Source organism: Prionailurus viverrinus, chromosome B4 (genome assembly GCF_022837055.1).
Source record: "Prionailurus viverrinus isolate Anna chromosome B4, UM_Priviv_1.0, whole genome shotgun sequence".
In the NCBI taxonomy this organism is placed as follows: Eukaryota; Metazoa; Chordata; class Mammalia; order Carnivora; family Felidae; genus Prionailurus; species Prionailurus viverrinus.
Window position 1 is genome coordinate 123,720,921 of NC_062567.1, and position 12,236 is coordinate 123,733,156.

The 12,236-nt window shown below is 46.8% G+C and overlaps 1 protein-coding gene across 6 annotated transcripts in view; it reads left to right on the top strand.

The window, feature by feature from the left end:
• The window catches only part of RFX4 (regulatory factor X4), a 161,180-nt gene that overhangs the window by 110,259 nt on the left and 38,685 nt on the right, over positions 1-12,236 (top strand). For all 6 annotated transcript variants that reach the window (XM_047868357.1, XM_047868356.1, XM_047868352.1 and 3 more), the window contains 3 exons: positions 2,493-2,593; positions 4,710-4,768; positions 8,658-8,802. In XM_047868357.1, the coding sequence (XP_047724313.1) occupies positions 2,493-2,593; positions 4,710-4,768; positions 8,658-8,802 (305 nt within the window). The remainder of the gene's footprint in view (positions 1-2,492; positions 2,594-4,709; positions 4,769-8,657; positions 8,803-12,236) is intronic.

The window sequence follows — 12,236 nt, forward strand, 5'->3', positions numbered from 1 at the left end:
GGTCAAAGAGGTTTTTGCCTACTTTCTCCTCCAGGATTTTGATGGCTTCTTGTCTTACATTTAGGTCTTTCATCCATTTTGAGTTTATTTTTGTGAATGGTGTTAAGAAAGTGGTCCAGGTTCATTTTTCTGCGTGTCGCTGTCCAGTTTTCCCAGCACCACTTGCTGAAGAGATTGTCTTTATTCCATTGGATATTCTTTCCTGCTTTGTCAAAGATTAGTTGGCCACACGTTTGTGGGTCCATTTCTGGGTTCTCTATTCTGTTCCATTGATCCGAGTGTCTGTTTTTGTACCAGTACCATACTGTCTTGATGATTACAGCTTTGCAATACAGCTTGAAGTCCAGGATGGAGATGCCTCCTGCCTTGGTTTTCTTTTTCAAGATTGCCTCGGCTATTCGGGGTCTTTTCTGGTTCCATACAAATTTTAGGATTGTTTGCTCTAGCTCTGTGAAGAATGCTGGTGTTAATTTTGATAGGCATTGCATTGAATATGTAGATTGCTGTGGGTAGTATTGACATTTTAACAATATTTGTTCTTCCTATCCAGGAGCATGGAATCTTTTTCCATTTTGTGTCTTCTTCAATTTATTTCATAAGCTTTCTATAGTTTTCAGTGTATAGATTTTTCACCTCTTTGATTAGATTTATTGCTAGGTATTTTATGGTTTTTGGTGCAATTGTAAATGTGATCAATTCCTTGATTTCTCTTTCTGTTGCTTCATTATTGGTGTATAGGAATGCAACAGATTTCTGTGCATTGATTTTATATCCTGCAACTTTGCTGAATTCATGATAAGTTTTAGCAGTTTTTTGATGGAATCTTTTGGGTTTTCCATATAGAGTATCATGTCATCTGTAAAGAGTGGAAGTTTGACCTCCTCCTGGCCGATTTGGATGCCTTTCATTTCTTTGTGTTGTCTGATTGCAGGGGCTAAGATTTCCAATACTATGTTGAATAACAGTGGCGAGAGCGGACATCCCAGTCTTTTTCCTGACCTTAGGGGGAAAGCTCTCAGTTTTTCCCCATTGAGGATGAAATTAGTGTTGGGTGTTTCACATATGGCTTTTGTGATCTCGAGGTATGATCCTTCTATCCCTACTTTCTTGAGGGTTTTTATCAAGAAAGGATGCTGTATTTTGTCAGATGCTTTCTCTGCATCTACTGAGAGGATCGTGTGGTTCTTGTCTTTTCTTTTATTGATGTGATGAATCACATTGATTGTTTTGCAGATATTGAACCAGCCCTGTATCCCAGGGATAAATCCCACTTGGTCGCGGTGAATAATTTTGTTAATGTATTGTTGGATCTGGTTGGCTAATATGTTGTTGAGGATTTTTGCATCCATGTTCATCAGGGAAATTGGTCTATAGTTCTTCTCTTTAGTGGGGCCTCTGTCTGGTTTTGGGATCAAGGTAATCTTCACAGAAAGAGTTTGGAAGTTTTCCTTCCATTTCTAAGAGGGTTTATTTTTAAGGAGGGACATGCGTGGTGAAAGGAAGAGGTGGGATATCCTGGAGAAGGGGCGGTTAGTGACGTGGGGTTCCTGAGGAGGCAGGAGGGGATGACACGGAGTTGGCCCTTGATTCTGTCAGAGTGGCCGGGGAGGAGAGCTGTGTTGTGGTGGAATGCTGGAAAGTTCTCCCTTTGCCGCTGTGTTCCCTGCAACATGGGAGTGGTGCCCACAGCTGGTGGAGGGTGTGCAGGTGGGTGGGAGGGTCTTGGAGAAGGTTGGTGAAGAAGTGCAGAGTTAAAGAGTGAGAAGCCTGGGGGGACTGCCTTGGGAGGAAGTTGGTGATCAGGGTCTGACAGGAGAGTCCATGGGACACCGCGAGAGCAAGGTAGGCAGTGTTGCCGGGGGGCGAGGATGGTGTGGACGCTCAACACGGGCTCTGAGGTCCCCGTGGCGGCCATGCCAGAGGAGGAGTCCATGGACAACGCGTGACCCAGCCCATTGTGTTCACAGTGAGAGCCTGAAAGTGGTGCACAAGGTCTCCCAGATTCTCATCTCGTGCTGCAACCTGCTGTCCCCTCACCCTTCACCCCCTTCCCCCAAATAGCCGTGGGCTCTCCACATCAGATATGGTTTCAAGGTCAGGGATATTTGTCAGTGCAAAGACAGGCTGTTGCTTCCCAGTTCCTGCCGAGTGGCCAGAGGCTGGGGCAGCCAGAGCTGGGCTGGGTGGGCCAACGCTTGGGCAAGACTGTCTGCAAAACAGTGTTCCCAGGCTCATGGCCCCCTGTCTGCACCATCTTGCTCAGAGTCCAGGCACCATGTCCCCTGGTGGCCACCGTGGGCACTATGCAGGCCCTGCTCAGACCCACCAGTGCTCGGTGGGGCTTGGGCCACCCGTCCTGCCCCTGAGGTTACTGCTCCCAGTGACACTGGTGCAGCCAGAACACCACCAGGGGAAACCAAACCCTGTCCGGGCCTATTGGGAGGACTAGGCAACACACTGCGGCACTTAAAATGGATCATTTCTCTTTCTAGCTTAACTCAGGTGATCCGAAAGTTTGCCAAGCAGCTGGATGAGTGGCTAAAAGTGGCTCTCCATGACCTTCCAGAAAATTTGAGAAACATTAAGTTTGAATGTAAGTACTGACTTTGGGAGCTGAGGGAAGGGAGAACAACATTTTAGTGCCAAACGTTTTACATAGGTTGTTAACAAGATAATAACAACAACAGCTATCATTTACTGTTTACAAAGCATCAAGTATTAAGCCTAGCGCTTTTCCTGCATTAACTCACTCGATCCTCACAGGAGGTTTATTACAGGTGGCACCTTTCTCCTTTTGTGGAAAATAGAACAGGCTTAGAGAGGCGGTAAGTAGCAAAGGCAGGATTTGCTCCCGGGTCTGTCTGTTGACACCAAAGTTTCTGCTCATCACTGCCATCTCCTCTCATTAATCCTCATGCCTCCTCTGGGATGTAGGGAACAGTATCCCTATCCTGCAGATGAGGCTCCGAGAGGCAAAGAAACCTCCCCAAAGCCACACGGCCATGCAGCTGGTAAGAAGGGTCCAGAAGTCAAACTCAGGTCTGTCCGACTCCAAAATTTGGAGATTTCCCAGAATCCCCTGCCCCCAAAATGGTGGTAAGAGGGGACAGAAAACCGCTTCAGGGCTTCACATATTCAATTCTCTGCCTAATGAGAAAGCCAAATTAATATTTCTCCTACGGGGATTAGGACTGTGATTTTTTTTTTTTCTGCTAAGCATCACCAGCCATTCTGTATCATTAGTTTTGCCTGAGAAAACTGGTCCTATTTCGCTTTCTCAATGTTTCTGTACTTGTGGGAAGACTCATGTGCTATTAAACAAAGATGATATGATTTTAAGCAAAACAAAGTTTTAAGATATGTTTCTTCAAGCACCATTTGAATACAGCTTGCCATTCTTGCCCGGAATAAGTGCCAGCAAGGAAAATGAAGGCGATCAAATTACCCTCTCTCTGCAGGCAAAGGGAGCCCTTTGAGACATGCTTTGAGGCCGCCTGCAGTGCCCATCACCTATTGATAAAGCCTGCTTTATTTCGCAGCCCTCAGTTCTTTTCTCTTCGTGAGCACTAAATTCCACATCACAAAGTTAAAGAAAAAGTAATTAAGGAGAAGGATTAACGATTGATCGGTCTGGAAAATTAGAAGTTCATCTGTGCCCCGAGCCCCCCCCCCCCAGTCCATTCCTCCACCCCACGCCCTATTTTTCAAACCAAGCTGGCTCTGAGTACAAATTAGAATAATCCCAGGGAAATTTCTGTTTCTTGACCAGTTCAGAAATTAATGAGAAGAATGCCCTGCACCCGTTTTAATTGTGCTGACCAAACAAACCTGTTGAAAGTTGGCAGCCTGGAGTTCTGTTGGGCCCTCCACCTGTGGGTGCCTGCAGGAACCCGCTCTGCCCAGGGAACCTCGGGTGCACTTGGAGAATGTGCAAGGAGGGGAAACACACGCCATTCCAGACAGCTCTGCAGGAATGAAGACCTGGGACTGGGACGTGGCTTGCCTGCTGTCCTGAAATCTGCAGATTTAAGATCACCCCACTTCAAACCATCAGCTATATACTCTCTCTCTCTTTCTCTCTCTCTCTATGTATATAATATATATATATACACACACACACACACACACACACACACACTATATCACCATAGTAAACAGGATCATCAAAACATGCAAATAGATCATGGAGATGATTTGATAAAAATGGCCGATTATGAATGCAAAGCCACGTTCAAGGTGCAGCCCAGGATTTCATCCTAAAAGCGGCCCCTAGTGCCACACACCACTGAGGCTCAATCAGGTTTCCCTATTAGATATACTACTTTTACAGGGCCCTCTTCAAAGCTTCCACTCGATTCCAGCAATTATTTATGGGGAGAAGTGATGGAGCTTGCAATTAGCGAAATGAAAGACAAGTAAATAATTGCTTTTACTCACGGTTGATTGACACCACTATTTCTCACACCTGCCAGTGTGGCAGGCTGGTGACTTTGAAATATGTACCCCAAATATCGCCATTTTAGGGAATAGTTGTCCACATGGGAGAACAAAGAATCAAATGCAGAGTTTTGCCAGTGGGTGCATAAAATGGGGTTGGACGGTGAGACAAATTTAGGGAAATAAGCTACTTTTTGAATTCTGTCCCTGGAAAATCCGGGGTGGGACCATACAGCATGCCAATATTTTAAGCTAATGCTTTTCTCTTGCAGTGTCGAGAAGGTTTTCCCAAATTCTGAGACGGCAGACATCACTGAATCATCTCTGCCAGGTATGTGTCCTGTGTCATGTGTTCTAATGACCACGAAGTCATTGCAAATGGGAGACAAATCATGAAAACAACTCCTGAGAGGATCTGTCAGGGTATGGCTGTTTAATAATTTAATACAGTACAGTAGGTGCTTGATACAGTCCTACTGTTACCTTTAATTTCTACTGATAAAGAATAAAAACATTAGGCAATCACTAAATAGTTGAGACTAATACACAAAATAATTTCTGATGTCAGTTGCCCCTTAACCCTTCGGACATATTCTCTGGTGCCCAAGCTTGCGTTTCCCTTCAGTAAATCGGGATTTCTCAGCCACCGTTGACATCTGAGACTGGATAATTCTTTGCTGTGGGGAGTCGTTTTGTGCACTGGAGATAATTTAGTAGCATCCCTGGCCTCTACCCGCATGCGAGTGCCCAGATGCCAAAAGCACCACCCACCCCCAGGTACCACCCTGGTTGTGACAGTCAGGAATGTCTCCAGAGACTGCATCCCCCCCAGTTGTGAGCCACAGAGAGAAATGATGCAAACAGATAAAGAGCATGGTTTGTTACGTATGTGTCATTCAGAAGAGTTCAAAGCCTGTACACAGTATGTTAAGTATTTGCCCACTTTTATTTATTTTTTCCAGATTTTTGTTCTTTTTAGCACAGAAGTGACATATGCTTACTATAAAAAATTCAAAAATAACAAAAATGTGTACAATGAAATGTGGAAGAGCCCACTCTTAACTCCTTAGTTGTAACTTGATGGTATAAAACCTTGCGTTTGTACCTTAAGGAAGGGAATCTTAGTCTATTAAGGCAGCCTGTAAACATTCATTAAAATATCAGTGATCTCAGGGGCACCTGGGTGGCTCAGCCAGTTAAGCTTCCGACTGGGTTCAGGTCATGATCTCACAATTCCATGGGTTCAAGCCCCGCATCCAGGCTCTCTGCTGTCAGCATGGAGCTTGCTTGGGATCCTCTGCCTGCCCCCATCCCCCGACCTCACTCTGCCCCTCCCCTGCTCATGCTTGCTCTCTCTCTCTCTCTCTCTCTCTCTCTCTCTCTCTCTCTCAAAAATAAGCAAACATTACATTTAAAAAGAAATATCAATGATCTTAAAGCAGAAGGGGCAAACTGGTGGCTGCAGATGGGCCCTCAGGTGGGTGGTTTGCATGTGTTCCAAACTTGTTTTTACTTCCTTATTAAAAGTTGAAACTGGAAGATGATAGCAAAACAGCCCTAGCAGCACATTTCTGAGGTCAGGGATCAAGTGGATGGGCTGAGCTCCCCAGCAGGCACTGTGCTCCCTGTCAGCCCCACTTCGTGTCATACTTGGCTGGCCCACCTCACTCACATTGTCACTTGCCTGCCCTCTCTGTGTTGGGTTTGCCTCCTCTCCCTTATACTGCTTGTTCTGGGTTGGTGCCAGTTATTCAAGGTCAAGGTTGAAGGAAGGGGTTTCTGCTTAGAGTGGCCTGAAGGAAGCCTCCCAGCCGGGACTGCGAAAATACAAAACTACACCCACAAGCACTCACTCTTCCTGCCCTGCCCCTGGTGTCAATGGCACAGTGGGTGGTTTGAAAACCAGAGGGAAACGCTTCTGTGTTTCTGCTGCCTGGGAGAGAGGCCATACCTGGGCACTGTTCAGGATGGGGCAGAGGCTGACAGATTAGTGGGATTTGGGAGAGAAAACAAATATTGGCAAAATAGAAAAACACTGCCATATGTCCAAGGGTGTATGCCTTCTGGTTCTTTCCCCAGCTCGGAAGAGCTGGGCTTGGGATGTATCAGAGAACTAGGCTTGGCTTTGGTGCCTCCCTCCTCAGCTCAGACAGTTTAGGAAAGCCTTTGACCCTTTAATGCACGCATAGGTAAAAATATCCATATCTGTACCTACAGCCATCTGCACACACCTGTGCACTCTCTCCACTTCCCACACAGACAGTGCATATTTTAATTCGTATAAATGCTACCTTTCCGTCTTCACAGGACAGCGCTCAGACACATTTCTGGATCGCCCAAAGGAACTGGGGCTGGTGATAGGAATGAAACACCATCGAACATCTTAACTAATATGCCAGCGAGCTTTCCTAAACACATACAAGTAACACTTAAACCCAGGCTCTAAATACCCAGGCCCTTTCAGATATACTAAGCAAGCAACTTGGCATTCCTAGCTCAACGGTTCATTCCACAAAGTCTTTTGAGTGCCTACTGTATGCCAGACACTGTGTTTAGTGATACTTGCCCTCAGCAGAAAAACAAAAACAAAAACATTTAAACAAAAACCAATTAAAAGTGATAAGTGTTATGAAGGAAACAAAGTGGAAATAGAGAGTAATGGAGCATGTAAGTCCAATTTAGATAGAGTGCTTAGAGAAGGCCTGTCCGTGGGTGTGACATTTCAGTTGTGACGTGATGGCAGGGTGAGAGAAGAAACCTCTAGCTGGCAGGGATGCCATGTGCCACGGCCCTGATGTGTCCCTGCCTCACCACAAAGAGAACAGATCCAAATAACAGCAGCTCCTTTATTGAGTTCTTACCCCTAAACTGTGCCCTTTGCAAACATTATCTCAGGGAAGGTTCCCTGGTGGTCTAGTGGTTAGGATTTGATGCTCTCTCAAACGTTATCTTAAGGAGTCCTCAAACGGAAGCCCTCCTTAAGAGGCAGACACTAGGACATCTCCATTTTATAGATCAGGAAACGGAGATGAATCTGTTAGCCTGCCCCAAATCAGTCAGTTGGTTAGCAGCAAGGCCAGGATTTGAACTAAGTATATTTTAGTCCAGAATACCAGACCGTTACATTTAGTTGTTTTGATTATCATTAGAGACTAACCCAACTCATATATTCATATATTCATATAGTTTAGGCCTCTGACCTTCAAAGAGTTCTGTAGTGATTTAAGCAGGAGTTTACTTGTCCTTGGACAGTTTGTGGGTAAAAGGGGTTATCAGTATTTACCTTTGTCTGGAAATTCACAAGCATTAAGAGACTTTTAATGTCCATTGTGTATTGGAAATCTTTTGTTTTCCATTTTATAAAGACATTTTTTTAAATATGCAGGTGAAGGAGATGATTCTGGAAATGTTTCTTTACTTTTATCAGTATTGTTCCAACTCGGTGGTTCCAAATATTGTTCCAACTTGCAAATTTAAGTTTTCCAGTCATGAGGGTTTGCTGAGGAAACCACAGGTTAAGCCTGTGCTGGAGCATGTGCATGCATGCACATGTGCGTGCACACACACACACACACACACACACACATATATACACCACAGACATATTAATAAGCAACTGAGTCTTAAGGTGTTGTCTCCCTTTCCTTCCCTCTCAGTTATTCATACTTGTTTTCATCACTATAGTTACCTAAAAACCAAAAAGCAAAAATAGAAAGCCAGACCATAAACTGCTTCAGAATGCATTCATATGAAAAACACACGTTATAAAATTTGGGGGATTAAAGCTACCATAGGCCCACAGGTAGCAGGTCCATTCCCAGGTCTGAGCCCGTTGCTTCTCAGGCACTAGAGACACATCATTAAGCACAGAGCTCCCATCCCACAGGCTTACATCAGAAGGCTGACAGATCTCTGGGCTTCATCCCATTGTTCCCCAGGGGTCAAGACCAAAGGGACTGGGAACAGCAGGGTTTGGTCTAGCCTAGGCCACCCTAGAGTAATGTTTTATAAAGATGAGAAAAGAGAGCCACAAGGGAAAAGAGTGTATGGGTCTTCTGAGTTATGGGCTTATCTGCTGATTTCCTGAAATTGAGTTTTCCTTAGTTAATTTCAAAGTAGTTTGCAAAATACCATATTCAGATTCATTAAAAAGAAAATAACATGCAGGGGTTTTAACCTAACAACCCATGAGCTAATGAGTTGATTGGATTGGATTATAGGCATCTCGGACAGTAATCCACAGTGCAGACATCACATTCCAAATGCTGGAAGACTGGAGGAACGTGGATCTCAACAGCATCACCAAGCAAACCCTCTACACCATGGAAGACTCCCGCGACGAGCACCGGAAACTCATCATCCAGTGTAAGATGTTCCACCAAGGATTGTGTCTTTTCTGGTTTTGTTTTTAAAAGAAAGAAAGAAAGAAAATGTATCTTGGTAAATACTTAAGTGAGAGTCCCACCCTGTCCTTCCCCCTAGGATCCCTTCCCTCTTATTGTTCCTGTTAAATGGGTCAGCCCAGATGGGAGGGCTAATTGATTTAAAAGGACATGTGTCAACATTGCTGGGGAAAAGGGGGCCTGGTCCAGTTGGGCAGCACACAGTGTTATGCAAAAGGCTCCGGATGTGACCCTTCGGTGCCAGAAATAGTTCCATAGGTGGCATACAAAAATGAGAACAAAAGCTTGTTGTCTGTCTGAGTGTATGTCAGCCTGGAGGCAGACGGGCTGCCTGTTTTTCAGCAGAGGGTCAGTCAGCCCACCTATTGGCAGGTGAACCTTTCAATCACAGTAAATGTTGGAGAAGGAATGGATGGTGGTTTACCTCTGTGCATATATGTTCACGTCCCTGTGGACCAAGACTGGAGGAATACTGCTCCTCGTGTTCTCTGGATAAGGTCAGGTTGGTTGTTCTTAGTAGTGGAGGACTTGAGGAGGCCAGAGACCATGACCGCTGTCAGCACATCTCTGCTGTTCCTCAAACGCCCCCACAGCCTGCTGCCCAGGGCATCCTGCACCCGGCCGCCCCAGATGGGGGTCTACTGGCAACTTCCTCAGTGCTCAGCCTTCCTTTCTCATGCCTCTGGAGGAGAGGAGTATGGAACGGTGAGTCCACACTCCTCCCACCAGCTCTCAGGAAGGTGGGTGCTGAGTATGGCTGGAGGTGGGGGGGATGTGACAGCTGGGGTGCTCTTACCTTCCGAGTGGGGTGAGGCCCCAGATCCTGACAGTACATTATTCAGGAAGCTGCACAGTGGCTGTATCCCGAGAAGAGGGGTCTGTTCTCCCAAGAGCCCCAGGCCCCTCAGATTTCCTGTATATGCCTTCTGTGTGTCCTCGTGAGGGAACCTTCTTCAGCCAGCCTAAGCATGTGGCGTTTATAAACAAGGAAGTTCCTCTTAGGGGCCTCTTTCCCACTGAGCCCTTTCCAAAAGCACCTGGAACAGCTGAAACCTGAACCCCTTGGACCTTCCCTAGGGCTTCTTCCCCAGAGCTCCATGGACACTGTCCCATCTTCCACAGCAGCCCCCAGCCTGCTTTCCCCTGGTAAGAGCTTTAGAGATGCTCCCGAAAATAATGACTGAGCTCACAGACTGCCTAGTCTGTGTCAGACCTACCACACTCGGGATCTCATTAATTCTCTACATCAGCCCATGGGGAAGATACCCACCACCCCCGTTTTACAGAGGACCAGACTCAGTCCCAGAGAGTGGTCAGCCTCACCCCAGGTGACAGGGCTGCGCTCAAACCTGCGTGTCACCACCACGTACTGGTGTTGCCCACTGGGAAGAGCAGAGGAGACAAAATATGAGATATGGGCAAGTCCCAGAAACTTCAGGGTCTTTCCAAGTTCTTGCGATCATGCCTCCTGTTCTGTTTGTCCCTATTGCCCGCTACAAGGCCAATGGAAAGCACTGGTGTCTGCCCCCTAACAGCACTAGCTGTACCCCTGATGGTTGTGTCCCTAGGGTCTCGTCCCAGGCCAGCCATGGACAGGTGCCAGTAATGTCTATGCAGGGCCTAACAGATGAGCAGAAACCCAGAATGATACGACTCCCAACAGCATGAGACCGCGCTGTCTTCCCCACTCAGCACCTTTTGTGGAGGAAAACAAAGGGGAAATGCACAGGGGAAAGTCACCATCACTTGCTTTGGGGACCAGGCTCTGAGCCTTTGCTGGAGCCCCTCGGATGTTACTGCAGCATCTCCAAGAAGGAACTTTGGGGAGTTTTCTCTTCAAGTTCTCTTAGACCTGGGATCGAACAGTACCTTTTAGACCCATGATCATACTCTTCTTCTAATGGAAGGGGGTGACGAGGTTCAGTCCACCTAGCTAGTTCTTGCTGAATGCCTGTCCTGGGCCAGGCACTGTGTTAGAAGCTGGACAAAAAGCAGTGAATAATATGGATACTGCCCTTCCCATGTAGAGCTTAGAGCTAATGGCCAATCAGAAATCAAACAAGTAATTTACGAATGGTTGAACGTTTCCAAGGAGGACATGCCATATGATGCAGTGCCTGGAACAGGGGGGATTGAGCAAGGGCACCAGCCCTCAAGGCAGGTGGCCCGGCACACAAGCATCATCCTGCAGCTCCCACCAGACAGCTGAGAAGTAAGTTCCTGAACACAGCTGTGTGCTGCACCAATGGTGTGTGTGCATCGACCTTTCCTTACAGCTAGTTGTCAAACCTACACGTTCCTGCTTCAGGGGGGTTTCCATCACCTCTGTGAATCAGGCCGTGCCTGGGAAGGCTCCCCTTAATTCACAAGTGCACATCAGGACTTGGGCAGACTGATGAGAATAACTGTGGTAAGAGCAGACAGTCGGGGTGCCCAGCAGACCTTGATTCAAACCCTGGCTCCAGTGTACTGTGACCCTGGCTTCCAAGTCTCTGACACGGGGACAATGTGGAGGGATTAAATGGGGCAGCATGCGCACCGTGTGGGTGCCTGGCACACAGTGTGGAGCCGGTACAGTGCCAGGGTTAGGAGGAGAGCGTCAAGTCAGGCTGTGTTTGAAACCTGCCTCTCCTATTCACTAGCTGTGAGACCTTCAGAAAGTCACTCACCTCCGAGTGCCTCCACTTCCTCATCTGTAAAATGGGAAGTAGAAATCATACCTGCCTTCTCAGGTTGTTCATCCGTTCATTCAACAAACATTTGAGCAACTGCTGTATCACATTCTCGAGGTTGCTGTAGGTGGGGTGAGAGTGTCCGTGTCATTAGGGAAGTGCCTGGCACACAGCAAGAACCCCGTAAATGTCAGCCGCAAGCATTTGCCTCACCACCTGCGAGGTGATAGTGCTATCAGGAGAATGGGAACATCAGGGAAGTCAGAGGCATGGGCTCCAGTCCCTGCTCTGGCCGCCCTCACTTATCCTTTGCCTTTGAGGGGTCACTTAATCTCGTTGGGACATAGCTTCCTCGTCCATAAGAGGACGCAGATACCAATTCAGCAGACTTCTCATTCAGCCCCTTCTCATTCTAAACTGTCTGGATCTCCTGGCCCCAGCAGCTGACCTCTGTGGCAGTCCTCAGCTCAGGAAAATGGAATGCATTGGCCAGGCCCACAGAATGGGACGACGGAAACCTCCCAGGCAAATTTAAAACTCTAGAAACATGTGGGTCTGAATGCATGGTTTGGTTTACTGAGCTCCACATGTAAAAAAAAAAAAAAAAAAAAACCAAACCACAGAAACGGCAATCAGAAGAGATGTTCCAAACCACAGCAGTGTTTCTGTTTTCTGCTGACTTCACCAATCACACAGCCCTTCCAGACTCAGTTACCTGACATGC